Below are 16,050 nucleotides of genomic sequence, written 5' to 3'. Positions count from 1 at the left end.
GCCTACTACTACCAATTATTTTAAATGAACCAGATAGTTTTTTTTTTATGCCACTACATAATTTCCATACTTTGAATACTATTATTTATTTATTTTTAAACAAAAATGCTATAAAAAAATGTCTGTCCAAACTTTTGACTCTGATATTAATTATATTTCACTCAGGGTTTTTAAGGGAAAATCGGAAGTGCCTTAACAACAACAAGTTGCTGTTTATTATTCTGGTGATATTTTACTCGTTGAGTTAATCCTGATGGAAGGATGGAATTGAATGGAATAATTCTGTTTCATAATTCTATTGCTTTTGCTATCTTATAAATAAGTGTAATATGTGTTACATTGATGAAAAGTGACAAATTTAGAGGATTCAACCATATTTTATTGCAATTGAAAATACTTATTAATAAGCACTTTAATGCATCAATAATGAAAATACTTGACTCTTTTTGGTACCAGTGCTTTTCAGGTCATTTTAATCTTGATAATGAAGTAACTACTCTATTAATTGTGTCAGTTCAGCTCTGGCTGCCATTTAACATTTTCATGAAAACCGTGGTCTTTCCGTTTTACTGACAGATAGTGTTCATATTTACTGGCATAGTCCAGACGGAAATTATTGTTTCATTATTGTTTGAAACTTGCCTTCTTCCAAAAGTTTACATGTTTAATGAGTTAAGTCATTAAGTTTCACTTAATAATGTTTTTTTTAAGCACGCAATGTGTCTCAATTTCAACGACATGAATATCTCATTGCTTAGTATTTTAGTTTTATTTTTTTAATTGTAAATCATAAATATTTCTGTACAATAAATGCAATGCAATGTTTACAGTGCAGATTTAGGGTCATGATTTAGAGATCACTAATCAAACATTTGCATTCCTATGTGCGATTACAGAGTAAATAACCTCTGCTACATTGAAATATGATAAAAGATATATGAGCCAATAGACCCAACCACACTCTAATTAAAGGGATAGTTCACCCAAAATGATGTCATCATTTGCTCACCCTCACGTTGTTTCAAACCTGTATGAGTTTCTTTATTCTGTTGAACACAAAAGTCTGTCTTGTTACCAACATTCTTTAAAATGTAATCTTTTTTGTTCGACAGAAGAAAGAAACTCATACAGGTTTGGAACAACTTGAATTTTTAATTTTTGGGGTGAACTATCCCCTTTAACTGACGCTGTGGGGTGACGGCCAGCTGGTGGCGCATCATCACATCGCTGATAAATGGCTAGATTATAAGAATGTCGCAAATTTTACAGCAGATAGTACTGAGTGTTTAAATGCTATATATATTTAAAATGTGTAAGCCTATAACTAAAACAGTCGATGGGTAACAATACCAGATATGCACAATGACACGGTATTTACGTTACGGTTACATCAGCACAGTTGAGAAAACGACCCGGATGTACTTTGCTGAATGCGGCAAGATCTCACGTGATTGCTTATTTACATCAGGCGTGAGTGACCCTGATGTAAGCGTGAAGAATGTAATGTAGCCTGACTGGATGTTTTAACTCTTCGTTTCATTGATATAGTGCGAATTGTGATGTGATGTATCGATTTTATCAACAAGACAGCGGAATATCCTTACTATTTTTAGGCTAGTCTTTTTAATTGTACCTATTGTAAAAGCACTTATTCCTTATTTCCACAATTTTGTGTTTAAATAAATGATCTGTTGGACAAAACTAAGCCTGGGAGAGTCGTTAAATAACCTTTCTTGTGTTACAGTTTTACTAGCTGTTCAAGGGAGCAAAGTATTTGATCTATGAACTTGAACTTTCCATAACATACCCTGTTATATTTTTAATTATATTAACGTAGCTGTAGATGAGTCATATTTTCTTTTCTGCCTGAAAGAGCTTATCGAGGAAACATATTAGGCTTATATAGCCTTTATATGAACTCGTTTTTAAAAAAAAAAAAGGTTTTATTTTGTATATGTAACTTCTTTTTAGCAGTTGTGAAGTGACTTCCTTTCATTCATAGACATTTGCATTCTCACCAAATGTGTGAGACAGATGCATGAGGTTCTCACACATGCAGATGTGTGTTCCCTGACTCCCAGCCATTTGCATTACACCTTAAAAATGCATGGGGGAAAATGCATTGCAAATCAAGTGTAAGTTTGTTGCCTTGAGGGGGAGGGGGATGATTTCTACCTTTTAGGTTAAAGGTTTTTTTTTCTTTGTTACAAGAAGATTGGCCTAATATTTATGACTATATTGGACATTTTGAAGGTACTAACGTTTGAATATTTTAAAAGGAATGTTGTTTTACTGGAGTTTTATTTTTTGAACTAGAGTACAATAATTTAATTATATGTCAAATAATGTATTTCGTATCTGATTTAAAGCTATAAAGCCCAAGGATTCTTAGTCACCACATCAATATTGACCCTTTTTTGTATGGAATTGCAGTATTTCTTATAAATGATTTATCCGTGCACATGATTATTTTCATGTGCCTCATAATCTTTAATCAAAATAACTTCCTCTCCCTCTTGCAGCAACATTTCTTCTCTGATGATGTGTTTACTGGTGGGAGGGCGGAGCAACCTGTCAACATGAGATCAACCAATAGCAACCCATTCTATTCAATCTATTCAATCAATTCCTCACAGACAAAATCAAGTCCCGCCCTACATTTTTTAAAGCTTTTCTTTCTTTCTTTATTTTTTATTCAAGAAACAGATGATGCAAATATACAAACACCTTCAGGGGTACATTAAGTTAAAAAACAAAAAAACATTTGTATGTGAAGACATAAGTATTAAGGATAATCACATGTGTATGTATAAATAAAAGACATAAAGAAAAAGATAAAAGTACCATACATTTTTGTAGGGAAACAATACTAACGGGATAGATAATTAGGGAAAAAAAACAATGTATAAGAAGAAAAAGCTAAAAACAACACTTATTACAAAGGAATCTTTCATATTATTTCAGGAATCTATCATATTTTTTCATTGCTATGTTTAAACTAAAAGACTTAAGCAGTGAGTTTACCTCAATCAAAAAATGTGAGAGAGTATGAGGCAGGCCTATAAATGTCTGTTTATGGATAAAAAATAATGACAAACAAAATAAAAAAGTTTTGTTCATGTTCCCGAAGCTTTTTCATTCAGATTTATGTCACAAATATGGGGAAACTTCCATTTCATGCAGACTTTAAAATAGATCCAATATAGCAATTTACATTACATTTGCATTTATTCGTTTAGCAGAAACTTTGATCCAAACCGATTTATGAGGCAAAACTCATAAGCATTGCTGCAATACTTAAAAAGTAAGCCATAAGCAATCTTGCACTGAGGACTTCTGTGTTTGAGCCTTGAGAGAGGGAGAGGGAGAGGGAGAGAGAGAGAAGTTCAGGCCTTTCCCTCTGTATTGCATGACTCAACACTGATCTCATGCCAGACTCTGACGTTGATTCGTGGCACACATTCCCTGCCCTCCCCCACACTTGTGGAGTGCCTGAGATAGAAACCAAATGGCAATTTATCTGGATAAATAGCTATTAAGCCTGTTAGCATTGTGCTGCTACATGAACCAGGCAAACCGGTCCGACCAGACCAAGAGTCGCCCCTATAAACAAAAAGACAAATGTTCAGTGGTTTGATATGCTGAGCTGTGTTTGTAAGTTGGGTTGGGACTCCAGACAGCTGTGCTGAGTGAAAAGTAATCATCTTTGGGCTGTGTGTGAGGAAAAGTGCGAATCACCGCAATTCACTTAGTGAATGTGCCAACTTTTTTTTTTCTCAATTGCTGTAGAATCTCTTGTTTATTTCAGTCATTGACTGGTTGCTTACACAATTCTGTTACCTTCATTTTCTATAAAGAGATTTTTAAATGGATTCGTTTGATTATTTTCTTGCCCTTGTAGCTTCGGGTTGACTTAATCAGAGTATTTATTTATTTAGATTAGCTGTTTCGCAAGCATCAAGTTGACAGGTAAACTAACTTATTTTTTTTATTAAAATAAAGTTTCTTACCGGTGTTTCAAAATGATGTAACACCAGCCGCAAAGCATGCAGTATTGAAACAAAATTGCAATGTGGAAGTAAAACAATTTTGATTGTGTGTTAAATATATTTAGCACATTAATGGAATATTTCATGAACGCATCAGTTCTTTTCCATGTTTCATTTATTTATTTAATGCAGTGGACAATGCGTAGTAGTTTTATCAACTGATGTCTTTTGTGGACATAAATAATAAAATTCCAATGTCCTCCTGAACCCACTAAACTTAATTTTCAGTCAATTTATTGCAAATTTTGAAAACTGGTTTATTGTCTCATTATTATTAATGCACATAATTCAGCTTTTTATTTCTATATAAGCATTCAAGCATTGCTTGCATGAAGGACACTGTCTGAAGACAACAGTACTTATACAATTATGACTGATTATATTTTACTCCAATAGACAGTCGATCCTTATCACTGTCGTCTGTGTGATGTGGGGCACAAACGTATGCGACAGTGAAATATTGATCTATTATGCCAGTTCTTATGAATAGTATTACAAGTTATATTTTCTTTTTCTTTTATGACAGCAGTACTTTTGAGCTGCAAGTTTGTGTAAAACCTGTTTTATCATGTTCTCCAGCATTTTTTAAAATCCTGAAACACTATTTATTATTATTATTAGCAGGTTTAAATAAAAAAATCCTAGATTTCCAGTGATTTTTTTTACTTTTAGACTCTGATAGTCACAGTATCTGTGGCCCGACTGTGCGCCTGATCTTGACTGAAAACAGCAGCTGTCGACCACGCATCTGTTACCTAGAGAGAGTTAACTGGAGACGCCAACTCTTTGAAATAAAGCTATGAGGAATGCAAGACATTGAGGATGGCGTTAAAGGCTTGTATAGCATTGAAGGGAATGGAAGATTCTCTACACTATAAAAACAATGAACTCTGAATGCATTAAATGCATGCAAACTAAGGGAAATTATGAAAGTCTCATTGCCTCCCATGGGCTTATGTTTTAAAATAGGCTCGTCAAAATCTCACCATTCTGCAAATAGTCCTATCTGATGGCATTTGAATCTGAATAGATGACCCAGCGGGTGGAGATGCGTCTGAGACAATAGACCTGAGTGGCCTTATCGACTCTGTGCTATTGCTGACTCATTTACATACAGGACTTGGTCACTGTGTCTCTATTGGTTTCATCAACTAAAATACAATTATAATTCCTGTCCATTCACTGAAACTGATGCAAGAAGTCAGCCGTATTATCATATTTTTTACTTTGAGAATAAGCACAAAGATGAAAAAGAAATGAACAGCTGTGTATATCTGCACTGCAGCAACTTTAACCAAACCCAAATAATTAAATGTGAACTTTTAAGAAGTAAATGTGATGAAATTATTCAGTTTAATCACTGATATAATCCAGTTTTAGTTTTATAGATGATTGCTGTCAATCATCATAAAGACATCAAAACATGTAACTTGTGTGGTAAGCAAATACATTTCAAATGGAAAGACTAATATGTAATATTTATGTATAATAAAGATTATTTATTGCCTATCTAAAAAAATATGATATATTAGGTAACAACACTTTTTCCCATTATGTACAGTAGCGTTCAAAATTAGTAAATGTTTCTGAAAGAAGTCTCATGTTTACCAAGGCTGTATTTATTTGATCAAAAATACATTAAAAACAGTAATATTGTGAAATTGTATTACACTTTAAAATAATTGTTTCCTGTTTTAAAATGTAGCCTGTATTTCTATGATGGTAAAGCTGAATTTTCAGCATCATTACTCCAGTCTTTAGTGTCACATGATCCTTCAGAAATCATTCGAATATGCTGATTTGCTCAAGAAACATTCATTTTTATTATCAATGTTGAAAACAGTTGTGCTGCCTAATATTTTTCTTTTTAGGAAACCATGATTCACTACCATTCAAAGTAATATAGGCCTATAGAAAAAAACACTTTTATTCAGCAAGGACGCATTTAATTGAACAAAAGAGACAGTGAAGACATTTATATTGTTACAATAGATTTCAATTTGAAATAAATAGGGCCTTTTTTAAAAAAAAAAAAAACCTTTCTATTAAAATAATCCAGACAAAAATTGATCACGGTTTTCACAAACATATTAAGCATGCAAAAATGGTTTTAACATGGATAAAAATAAGAACCATTATTAATAACTGAGCACAAATAATAATAGAGCACAAAATCAGCATTTTACTATGATTTCTAAGGGTCATGTGACACTGAAGACTGGAGTATTGATGCTGCTTTAATCACCGGAATAAATTACAGTTTAAAATATATTACAATAGTCATTTTAAATTGTACCAATATTTCACAGTATTACTGTATTTTTTAATCCAATAAATGCAGCCTTGGCGAAATTAAGAGGCTACTTTCAAAAACACATAAAAAAACCTTCATGTTTCCAAATTTTGACCGGTACTGTATATCGCAACATATCTCAAATATTTGTAAAAATATAATTTCAAACAGTGAACCCGATGCTCGGAGAAACAAAGTCGTGACGTATGCATGACGAGGCGGGGAGATTTTCACGCAATTGTGTGTGATTTGCGGGTCGATTGGGGAGGGAGAGGAAGCGGGGGGTTGTTCCTCCTCCCGCGTATAAATGCGCCAACCAAAGCATTTTTCTTCCTCTTTCTGTTACCTGGCAAAGGGGAGCAGCAGCCGAGGAGTTATCTCTCAATCCTGGTGAGTGCTTTTTCTGCTGCCTAGGCCTTGGGTTTTTAGTCTGTTTTTGTCTTGCTGGCAACTTTGGGACAATTAAAAAAAATTGTATAAGGTTGGCGGTTTGTTTTAAAATGTCTGCGGTGTTCCGTTACTTTGCGTGTTTTATCACTGACGGTTTATATAATGGTTTTACTCTAATTTTGTGTTTTAATGTTGTTGTTTTTTTTATTTGTATGTTTAGAGGAGTTTGGGTTCATTTTATTTTTCCATGGTTTCCGTGTACGGTTATCGTTGAAAGAATGGGAACCGGCGAGAGAACAAAGGCAGTAACCGAATGAAGTCACAGGCCTGTAAAAGGCTTTCACACATTCTCGCATCCAACAGCTGTTACTAGAGACAGATGTCTGACTCCTTTTGGATGCCTTTCAAACATTTTAGATATTTATTGTAACTTAATACCGCACTACTCTAAAGAAACACGTGTCGCAGTCGCCTTATGTGAACTAGGCCGGTTGAAAGATTGGTCATCTCTTATTTTTGTTGCCATATCCCCAATCAAAAGTTTTAAATATGAAAAATATGTGCTTGTCTTGTGCGTTATTAAGCTTTCCCTTTTCCCTTCAGAAACTAATCAATCATGGGAAAGGAAAAGATCCACATTAACATCGTGGTTATTGGCCACGTCGACTCCGGAAAGTCCACCACCACCGGCCATCTGATCTACAAATGCGGTGGAATCGACAAGAGAACCATTGAGAAGTTTGAGAAGGAAGCTGCTGAGGTGAGTGTTTAAACGCTTTAGCGTATTTGTTCGTAAATAGATTGCGGCATAAGTTGAGGTAACAAGAGCCAAAATGGCGGCGGTAGCACGCGTTCCTGGGCTCAAGCCGGCTGGGTGTGGGAAGGGGCGGAGCTTAAGCGGACTCGCTATGACGTTGCGGATTCTGTAATGGCGCCTAGTAGGCCGAGCAACATGTGCAGTAGTTATCTTCAACCTTTCAAGCAGTTTAACTTCTCAAATCAATTGTTTAATAAAAAAAATTCTTGGCTAACTTTAAATCAAAATGGACAATTTAAAAATATATCTACATGTGCAGAGTTTAGTTTTTAGTTTGCCCTCCTTATCTTTAAACAAAATTATTTTTCCCTCCCTCTTGCAATGGCTTTACTGATGTGAGGGCAGGACAACCTGTTAGTCACATGAGATCAGCAATAGCAAACAACAAAGATCCAATCAATTACCTGGACAAAAATTAAGTTGTACCCTTTATCTTTTGTCTTACTATTGCAACATGTTTCATGTTAAAGTAATGCCTCCCTTTTATTAATGTTTATCTTTTTGTCAAACAGATGGGCAAGGGCTCCTTCAAATATGCCTGGGTGCTGGACAAACTGAAGGCCGAGCGTGAGCGTGGTATCACTATTGATATTGCTCTCTGGAAGTTCGAGACCAGCAAGTACTACGTCACCATCATTGATGCCCCTGGACACAGAGACTTCATCAAGAACATGATCACTGGTACTTCTCAGGTAGGCCTACACTCCATTCTTACATAATTGTGCTCTTTGGGAGTAATCTTGAAGTAGGGTGTGGTTTAACTGTTGTTTTCTTCCCACCCAGGCTGACTGTGCTGTGCTGATTGTTGCTGGTGGTGTCGGTGAGTTTGAGGCTGGTATCTCCAAGAACGGACAGACCCGTGAACATGCCCTCCTGGCTTTCACTCTGGGAGTGAAACAGCTTATTGTTGGCGTCAACAAGATGGACTCCACCGAGCCCCCCTACAGCCAGGCCCGTTTTGAGGAAATCACCAAGGAAGTCAGCGCCTACATCAAGAAGATCGGCTACAACCCCGCCAGTGTTGCTTTCGTCCCAATTTCTGGATGGCATGGAGACAACATGCTGGAGCCCAGCACAAATGTAATTAATTTAGCTGATTTGCATTGATGAAGTTGATGCCGAAGTTAAGCAATTTTGCAGTGTTTTCTGGTTTTAATTGGCATTGTTTATCTTCCTTTTTAGATGGGCTGGTTCAAGGGATGGAAGGTTGAGCGCAAGGAGGGAAATGGTAGCGGTGTTACTCTTCTTGATGCCCTGGATGCCATCTTGCCCCCAAGCCGTCCCACCGACAAGCCCCTCCGTCTGCCACTTCAGGATGTCTACAAAATTGGAGGTTTGTATTAATACTCCAGATGTTTAAGTTCTAAATGCAAAACGCTTGGATTGTCTTTAATGTCATTTTAATCTCAAGGTATTGGAACTGTGCCCGTGGGTCGTGTGGAGACTGGTGTCCTCAAGCCTGGTATGGTTGTGACCTTTGCCCCCGCCAACGTGACCACTGAGGTTAAATCTGTTGAGATGCACCACGAGTCTCTTACTGAGGCCACTCCTGGTGACAACGTTGGCTTCAACGTGAAGAACGTGTCCGTCAAGGACATCCGTCGTGGAAACGTGGCTGGAGACAGCAAGAACGACCCACCAATGGAGGCTGGCAGCTTCTTGGCTCAGGTTAGGCCTTTTCCATTATTCTGGTTGCTTTTTATAGTCAGTCTTGATGTAAACTCCTGTATTAACTTGTGTTGTCTTGCAGGTCATCATCCTGAACCACCCTGGTCAGATCTCTCAGGGCTACGCCCCAGTGCTGGACTGCCACACTGCTCACATCGCCTGCAAGTTTGCTGAGCTCAAGGAGAAAATCGACCGTCGTTCTGGCAAGAAGCTTGAGGACAACCCCAAAGCTCTTAAATCTGGAGATGCTGCCATTGTTGAGATGATCCCTGGCAAGCCCATGTGTGTGGAGAGTTTCTCTACCTACCCCCCTCTTGGTAAGTTCACATACTAATTGACATTCATTCATCCATATCTTCAGTATCTACTTGTGTAGAACATGATGCTAATCACTCTCCATCCACAGGTCGCTTCGCTGTGCGTGACATGAGGCAGACCGTTGCCGTTGGTGTCATCAAGAGCGTTGAGAAGAAAGCTGCCGGCTCTGGCAAGGTCACGAAGTCTGCACAGAAGGCTGCCAAGACCAAGTGAATTCCCCTAGATCACGCTGTTCCAAAGGTCGTGGTATGTTCTGCCCAACCTCCTGGAATATCTCTAAACCTGGGCACTCTACTTAAGGACTGGCTAATGCTGATTAAAACTCATCGGAAAAATTTTCGCAGGAAAGGAAAACAACTTGGATTAAGTGTGGCTTTATTGATTGACTGATAGTGCCTCTTTCAGTTATTAAATTTGTGTTGAAATGGTTTAGAACTGCACCTGTTGCCACAGTAAAAATTTGGAAAGAAGCTGCTGAATAAACTAATAAAGGTATTAAAAATCGAAATTGTGCTTTGTCTCCTGTTATGACTTGGGAAATGGGTGGGATTAAGGATGAGCAAATGTGAAGTGATTCGTCAGGGTCATTGCAGCTGTTTTAACACGTGTTGCAGCCCTTTTTTCCCCTACCTTGTGCCCACTTAAGTGATGTCTCTTCCACCAATTGCAAATAGTGAGTGCACAGTAAAGCTACCAATGGTACCCCTCATCTAAGCAGTATCTATGTGGTTTAAGAGTTTTCATATCCCACCCCTGTCTGAACCGGTATAAATTTAGACGGCCATTGAGACTCGCTCCTTTTTCTCCAGTCTGCTCGGGGCTGTCTGTAGTGCTTGTAGTCAGGTAAGTTTATTACTGCGTTTTATTCACTCAATCCTTGTGTAATGTGTAGCTTGACCTTAGCATAAGGAAAATGTCCTTTTAAAATCTTGATTTTCTTCAGGCTTAACTGTTAAGATCAGGTCTTTTTCTCTTGGTCTGGTTTGACAATTGGATTACATCAGGTTTCTTTTTTTCTTTTTTTTGCTCTACTGCCCCCTTTTCACTGACATGCACATGTAGATAGCACAGACTTATTGGCAAAGCTGGAGAGAACATGGCTGGTGCTGTCATTCCAGTCCTTCAACATGGAGGACAAGTGAATCGAGGGAGGGAAGGGTTGCCAGGTCTCTCGAAAAAGAAGCCTGCACTGAAAAATGCCTATTATAAGGGTTACTTAACGAAAATGCGGGCTTTTTAATTTAAAGACTACGTGATCTAAATGGTATCAAGCTGTAGGTGTCATTTAACGGTTACTCGTATTTTATTGTGCTGTGCTATGCGGTTTACCCTCACTCCCACAGCAGCTGTATTAGAAACACCCTCACAGCAGCGTTAACTTTTTTGTGTGTGTGCAATTTGATGCAGAGGTAATATAATACGAAGTAAAGTGTTATAAAATGTACATTTATAAAAAAATAAAAAAAAAAAAAAACTTAAACGTTGCAGGATTTATGAAGCTGATGACAGTTAATACGTGTTATCACAGTCTGGAAATAGGTCCATTATAAATGGACTTGGCAACAACATTGCTGCGCGTTCACGCAGACACAGCCCTGACTGTTCATATACTGTCGTTTTAATTTTTTAGTTTTTTTTGCCATAGATATTCCAATTCCTTGAACACTAATAATGTGTGTTAAACATCGCGACAATGTTTATGCCGTCGAAACTAAACCAGCAATGTCTTTCCACAGTACATTTACAATATGGGTAAGGAAAAGATTCATATTAACATCGTGGTTATCGGCCACGTCGATTCTGGCAAGTCCACCACCACCGGACATCTCATATACAAATGTGGAGGCATCGACAAGAGAACCATCGAGAAGTTTGAGAAAGAAGCCGCTGAGGTACGTCATCAGCCGAGTGACTGATTTCCGATGACTAATATATCCATATGACAAGAATATTCTGGGCGTGTCTTTTTTTAACACGTCTTTTTATGTGTTGTGAGCGACATCTAGAGTTTGGTTTTATTGGTATTGGTCAGTTCTGAATATCTAAACTGAGCATAAATACTCGAATTTCTCTTAGAATATAATCACTCATGAAATGTTGAGAATTATGATAATTACAATGGTTCAGTTAATGCATAATTTGTAGACGTCATGTTGGAAAAGATGTCTATCTATCTATCTATCTATCTATCTATCTATCTATCTATCTATCTATCTATCTATCTATCTATCTATCTATCTATCTATCTATCTATCTATCTATCTATCTATCTATCTATCATGTTTGAAAAGATGTTAAACTAATATAGTATCTATCTATCATGTTTGAAAAGATGTTAAACTAATATAGTATCTATCTATCTATCTATCTATCTATCTATCTATCTATCTATCTATCTATCTATCTATCTATCTATCTATCTATCTATCTATCTATCTATCATGTTTGAAAAGATGTTAAACTAATATAGTATCTATCTATCATGTTTGAAAAGATGTTAAACTAATATAGTATCTATCTATCTATCTATCTATCTATCTATCTATCTATCTATCTATCTATCTATCTATCTATCTATCTATCTATCTATCTATCTATCTGTCTGTCTGTCTGTCTGTCTGTCTGTCTGTCTGTCTGTCTGTCTGTCTGTCTGTCTGTCTGTCTGTCTGTCTGTCTGTCTGTCTATCTATCTATCTATCTATCTATCTATCTATCTATCTATCTATCTATCTATCTATCTATCTATCTATCTATCTATCTATCTATCTATCTATCTGTCTGTCTGTCTGTCTGTCTGTCTGTCTGTCTGTCTTTCTGTCTATTATTTTGTCCATTCAGTCTCTCAAACATCTTATATTCTTCTGAATATTTTTCTCCATCAAGATGGGCAAGGGCTCCTTCAAATATGCCTGGGTGCTGGACAAACTGAAGGCCGAGCGTGAGCGTGGTATCACTATTGATATTTCTCTCTGGAAGTTCGAGACCAGCAAGTACTACGTCACCATCATTGATGCCCCTGGACACAGAGACTTCATCAAGAACATGATCACTGGTACTTCTCAGGTAAGATTTTTTTGTATTTCAACATATCAATCACAGTTTACTGTGCATATTGCATTACTTTTTGTTTAAATGTCATGATTTTTATTTGTCTCTTCCTCCACCCAGGCTGACTGTGCCGTGCTGATCGTTGCTGCTGGTGTCGGTGAGTTTGAGGCTGGTATCTCCAAGAACGGACAGACCCGTGAACATGCCCTGCTTGCCTACACTCTGGGAGTGAAACAGCTTATTGTTGGAGTCAACAAGATGGACTCCACCGAGCCCCCCTACAGCCAGAAGCGTTATGAGGAAATCACCAAGGAAGTCAGCGCCTACATCAAGAAGATCGGCTACAACCCCGCCACCGTCGCCTTCGTTCCAATCTCTGGATGGCATGGAGACAACATGCTGGAGCCCAGCACAAACGTGAGCGTCTGCTTTTTCCTGGGTCTGAAGAAGCTGCATAGATGCTACTAAAGGGTTTGTGATCATTGCGATTGTTCATGCTTTGTCTTTTGCATTTTCTTAATGGATAACAGATGGGCTGGTTCAAGGGCTGGAAGATTGAGAGGAAGGAAGGTGCTGCCAGTGGTGTAACTCTTCTCGAGGGCCTGGACTCCATTCTGCCACCCAGTCGACCCACCGACAAGCCTCTTCGCTTGCCTCTGCAGGATGTGTATAAGATTGGAGGTAACATTTACCACCAACCAGGGTTATTATATTTTAATTTTTAATTTATTTATTTTTTAATTTACATTTTGTTATTTGTCTTTACAGTTTAGTTGGTTTAAGTCTGTTCACTATAATTTGTAGTTTTCATTATAGTTTGTTTATTTAGTTGTTTTATTAGTTTGAGTATTTTGGGCCTGCCATAATTAATGTGCTAACTGGTATAATTTAAAAATGCTTTTAATTTTCCCAGTTCAGTCCTCAACCAGGGGGCCTCAAAATCAAATAAAAATGTAAATATTTTAATTCACCCCCTCAACAAGTGTTTTTTTCTTTGACAAAAAACAGGTTTACCTGTATTTATGAGGAGGTCTAATATTAAAAGTATTATTTCTAGACTAGGAAAAGTCATAGGTATTGTTATAATGATATAAATTTGTCTAGTTATGCCAAGCCAAAATATTTTCCTAGGTAAAAAAAAAAGTAAATCCTTATTTTTAATCATCTCCCAGTAAGTATCATGTTCGTGTTTAATGCAAATGGGATGTAAAGGTATCATGTTTAATGGTATACCATGAATCCAAAACTAAAATTAATTTGCAAACTTTTTATTTATCTCGGAGACATGAAAATAAATTTAGTTTGTGTTTCCCAGTTGTATTGGTTATTTTCGTTAGTGTGTAATGTTGCTGTTTGAGCATGAAAACGGTCTGTAAAGTTACAAAGCACAAAGTCCCTCCAGTGGGAGTTCTTCTCTATATCAGTGTCAGTGTTTCTGAACTCCTGAAACGCCTCCATTGTAGTCTTGAGTTTCTTCCGGGAACAAACACGTCACGATATTCCTCCTTTAAATAATTCATATGCAGAATAATGGGGCGGGGCCTGGTTGAGTTAGTTAGTAGTGTGTTGTAACTGGTGGTTATGGTAAGGGGCGACATTTCCAAACACACTCGAAGCGCTCGACCAATCACAACACACTGATCCAGCCGACCAATCAGAGCACATTGTCCTTTTCAGAAGGAGGGGCTTCATAGAGACAGGAACTAAACAGAGCGTTACTGACAGACTGGGAAGAGAGGAGCCGCAACAATGGAGAATATGTGGAAAATAATGACTTTTTTGAACATTCAAGCATTAAAACCTATTCTAGTGTCTAGTAATCAAGGCTTACCAAAAGGGCTTTTTAAGGTAAAAGTGTTTGCTATTATTTTTTAGTTTTCATAACAATAACAACACTGCCTCCATCCTTATTCACAATTTTCTCTGATGAGAGACCATGTTCAAACATTCGTGTGAAACGTTTTTCCTTCAGGTATTGGAACTGTGCCCGTCGGTCGTGTTGAGACCGGAACTCTGAAGGCTGGTATGGTTGTGACCTTTGCCCCTGCCAACGTGACCACTGAGGTTAAGTCTGTTGAGATGCACCACGAGTCTCTTGTTGAAGCTCTTCCCGGTGACAACGTTGGCTTCAACGTGAAGAACGTGTCCGTCAAGGACATCCGTCGTGGAAACGTGGCTGGAGACAGCAAGAACGACCCACCAATGGAGGCTGCCAACTTCACGGCTCAGGTTAGAATATTCTCTGATTGATCGTCCTTCTATAACTGAGTTGTCAGGATATAAAGTGCTTTATCATCTTCTTCCCAGGTCATCATCCTGAACCACCCTGGTCAGATCTCTCAGGGCTACGCCCCAGTGCTGGACTGCCACACTGCTCACATCGCCTGCAAGTTCTCTGAGCTCAAGGAGAAAATCGACCGTCGTTCTGGCAAGAAGCTTGAGGACAACCCCAAAGCTCTTAAATCTGGAGATGCTGCCATTATCGTTATGATCCCTGGCAAGCCCATGTGTGTGGAGAGCTTCTCTCAGTACCCGCCACTGGGTAAGTGTGATCATTTATGTTAAATATGCAATTTTACATAAACATTCTGGTTGTGTTCAAACTCCTTACCTTCCCGCTACTACTTTTCAGGTCGTTTTGCTGTGCGTGACATGAGGCAGACCGTTGCTGTTGGTGTCATCAAGGCTGTTGACAAGAAAGCCGCCTCTGCTGGCAAGGTCACCAAGTCTGCTCAGAAGGCTGCCAAAGTTAAATGAATCGTCCCGTCAGACACACAGCAAGCCTCATTGACATCCTACACTGCAATATTTCAGAACCTGAGCACGGTTTTAAAGGACTGGCTTATGCTGATAAAAACCCATCGTAAAAGCTTCAGAAGGAAAGGAGGAAATCATGTATTTCTGAACATGTTTAGAGAAAATGATTAGTTAAATAAACAATGATTATACATCACAGATTGTGCCATTATTCTTTCTTGTCAAAGTCAAAGCACTATGAATGGGTTTTATTGTAAGTGCATTCATAAATAAATTATTTTTGAACATGATAAATATAAATAAGTTTCAAATTCTTTTTTTTTTTGCCTTAATATTCTTGCCTTTCTGCCATCTCTGCTGTTATTGTTCGCTAAAACTAAAATGATTAAAAATAATTTTGTCAGTTGATATTTCTTTAATATATTGTAAGAAATTTAATATGAAAATTTGAAATGTTGGAATGGCTGAAATAAAACAAGTTGAAGTACTAAAATGACTAAAACTTAAATAATAATAAATTAAAGACTAAATGGAAATAAAAAACTAATAACAAAAGCACAACCAAATTACTAGAAATTAAAATGTAAGCTAATTCACATAATACTATTATTACTATACTAGTATATAAATAATGCTAAACTAACACTGTTTGTCAACCACATATCCATACTTTTATGCACTAATGCTATTGTTGATTAAAAACACGTCAT

General features: G+C 37.4%; 2 protein-coding genes across 2 annotated transcripts in view; both read left to right on the top strand.

Annotated features, from left to right (window-relative positions):
• LOC130084254 (elongation factor 1-alpha-like) overlaps nt 1–15,536 on the top strand; it is a 163,716-nt gene extending 148,180 nt beyond the window's left edge. Inside the window, exons 2-8 of the mRNA XM_056249500.1 lie at nt 11,271–11,427; nt 12,419–12,598; nt 12,704–13,000; nt 13,114–13,264; nt 14,556–14,812; nt 14,891–15,125; nt 15,216–15,536. Coding sequence (XP_056105475.1) covers nt 11,284–11,427; nt 12,419–12,598; nt 12,704–13,000; nt 13,114–13,264; nt 14,556–14,812; nt 14,891–15,125; nt 15,216–15,340 — 1,389 coding nt within the window. The 5' untranslated portion in view covers nt 11,271–11,283 and the 3' untranslated portion in view covers nt 15,341–15,536. The remainder of the gene's footprint in view (nt 1–11,270; nt 11,428–12,418; nt 12,599–12,703; nt 13,001–13,113; nt 13,265–14,555; nt 14,813–14,890; nt 15,126–15,215) is intronic.
• Nucleotides 6,579–10,043, top strand: LOC130084252 (elongation factor 1-alpha). The gene is made up of 8 exons (XM_056249497.1): nt 6,579–6,732; nt 7,336–7,492; nt 8,062–8,241; nt 8,333–8,629; nt 8,732–8,882; nt 8,961–9,217; nt 9,300–9,534; nt 9,624–10,043. The coding sequence occupies exons 2-8, from the start codon at nt 7,349–7,351 to the stop codon at nt 9,746–9,748; spliced, it is 1,389 nt and encodes a 462-aa protein (XP_056105472.1). The 5' UTR covers nt 6,579–6,732; nt 7,336–7,348; the 3' UTR covers nt 9,749–10,043.
• Nucleotides 15,537–16,050: the final 514 nt, after the last annotated feature.

This window comes from Rhinichthys klamathensis, unplaced genomic scaffold (genome assembly GCF_029890125.1).
Source record: "Rhinichthys klamathensis goyatoka isolate OS25496 unplaced genomic scaffold, OSU_Roscu_1.1 h1tg000060l_1, whole genome shotgun sequence".
Lineage (NCBI taxonomy): Eukaryota > Metazoa > Chordata > Actinopteri > Cypriniformes > Leuciscidae > Rhinichthys > Rhinichthys klamathensis.
This window is presented reverse-complemented; position numbering and strand designations above follow the sequence as displayed.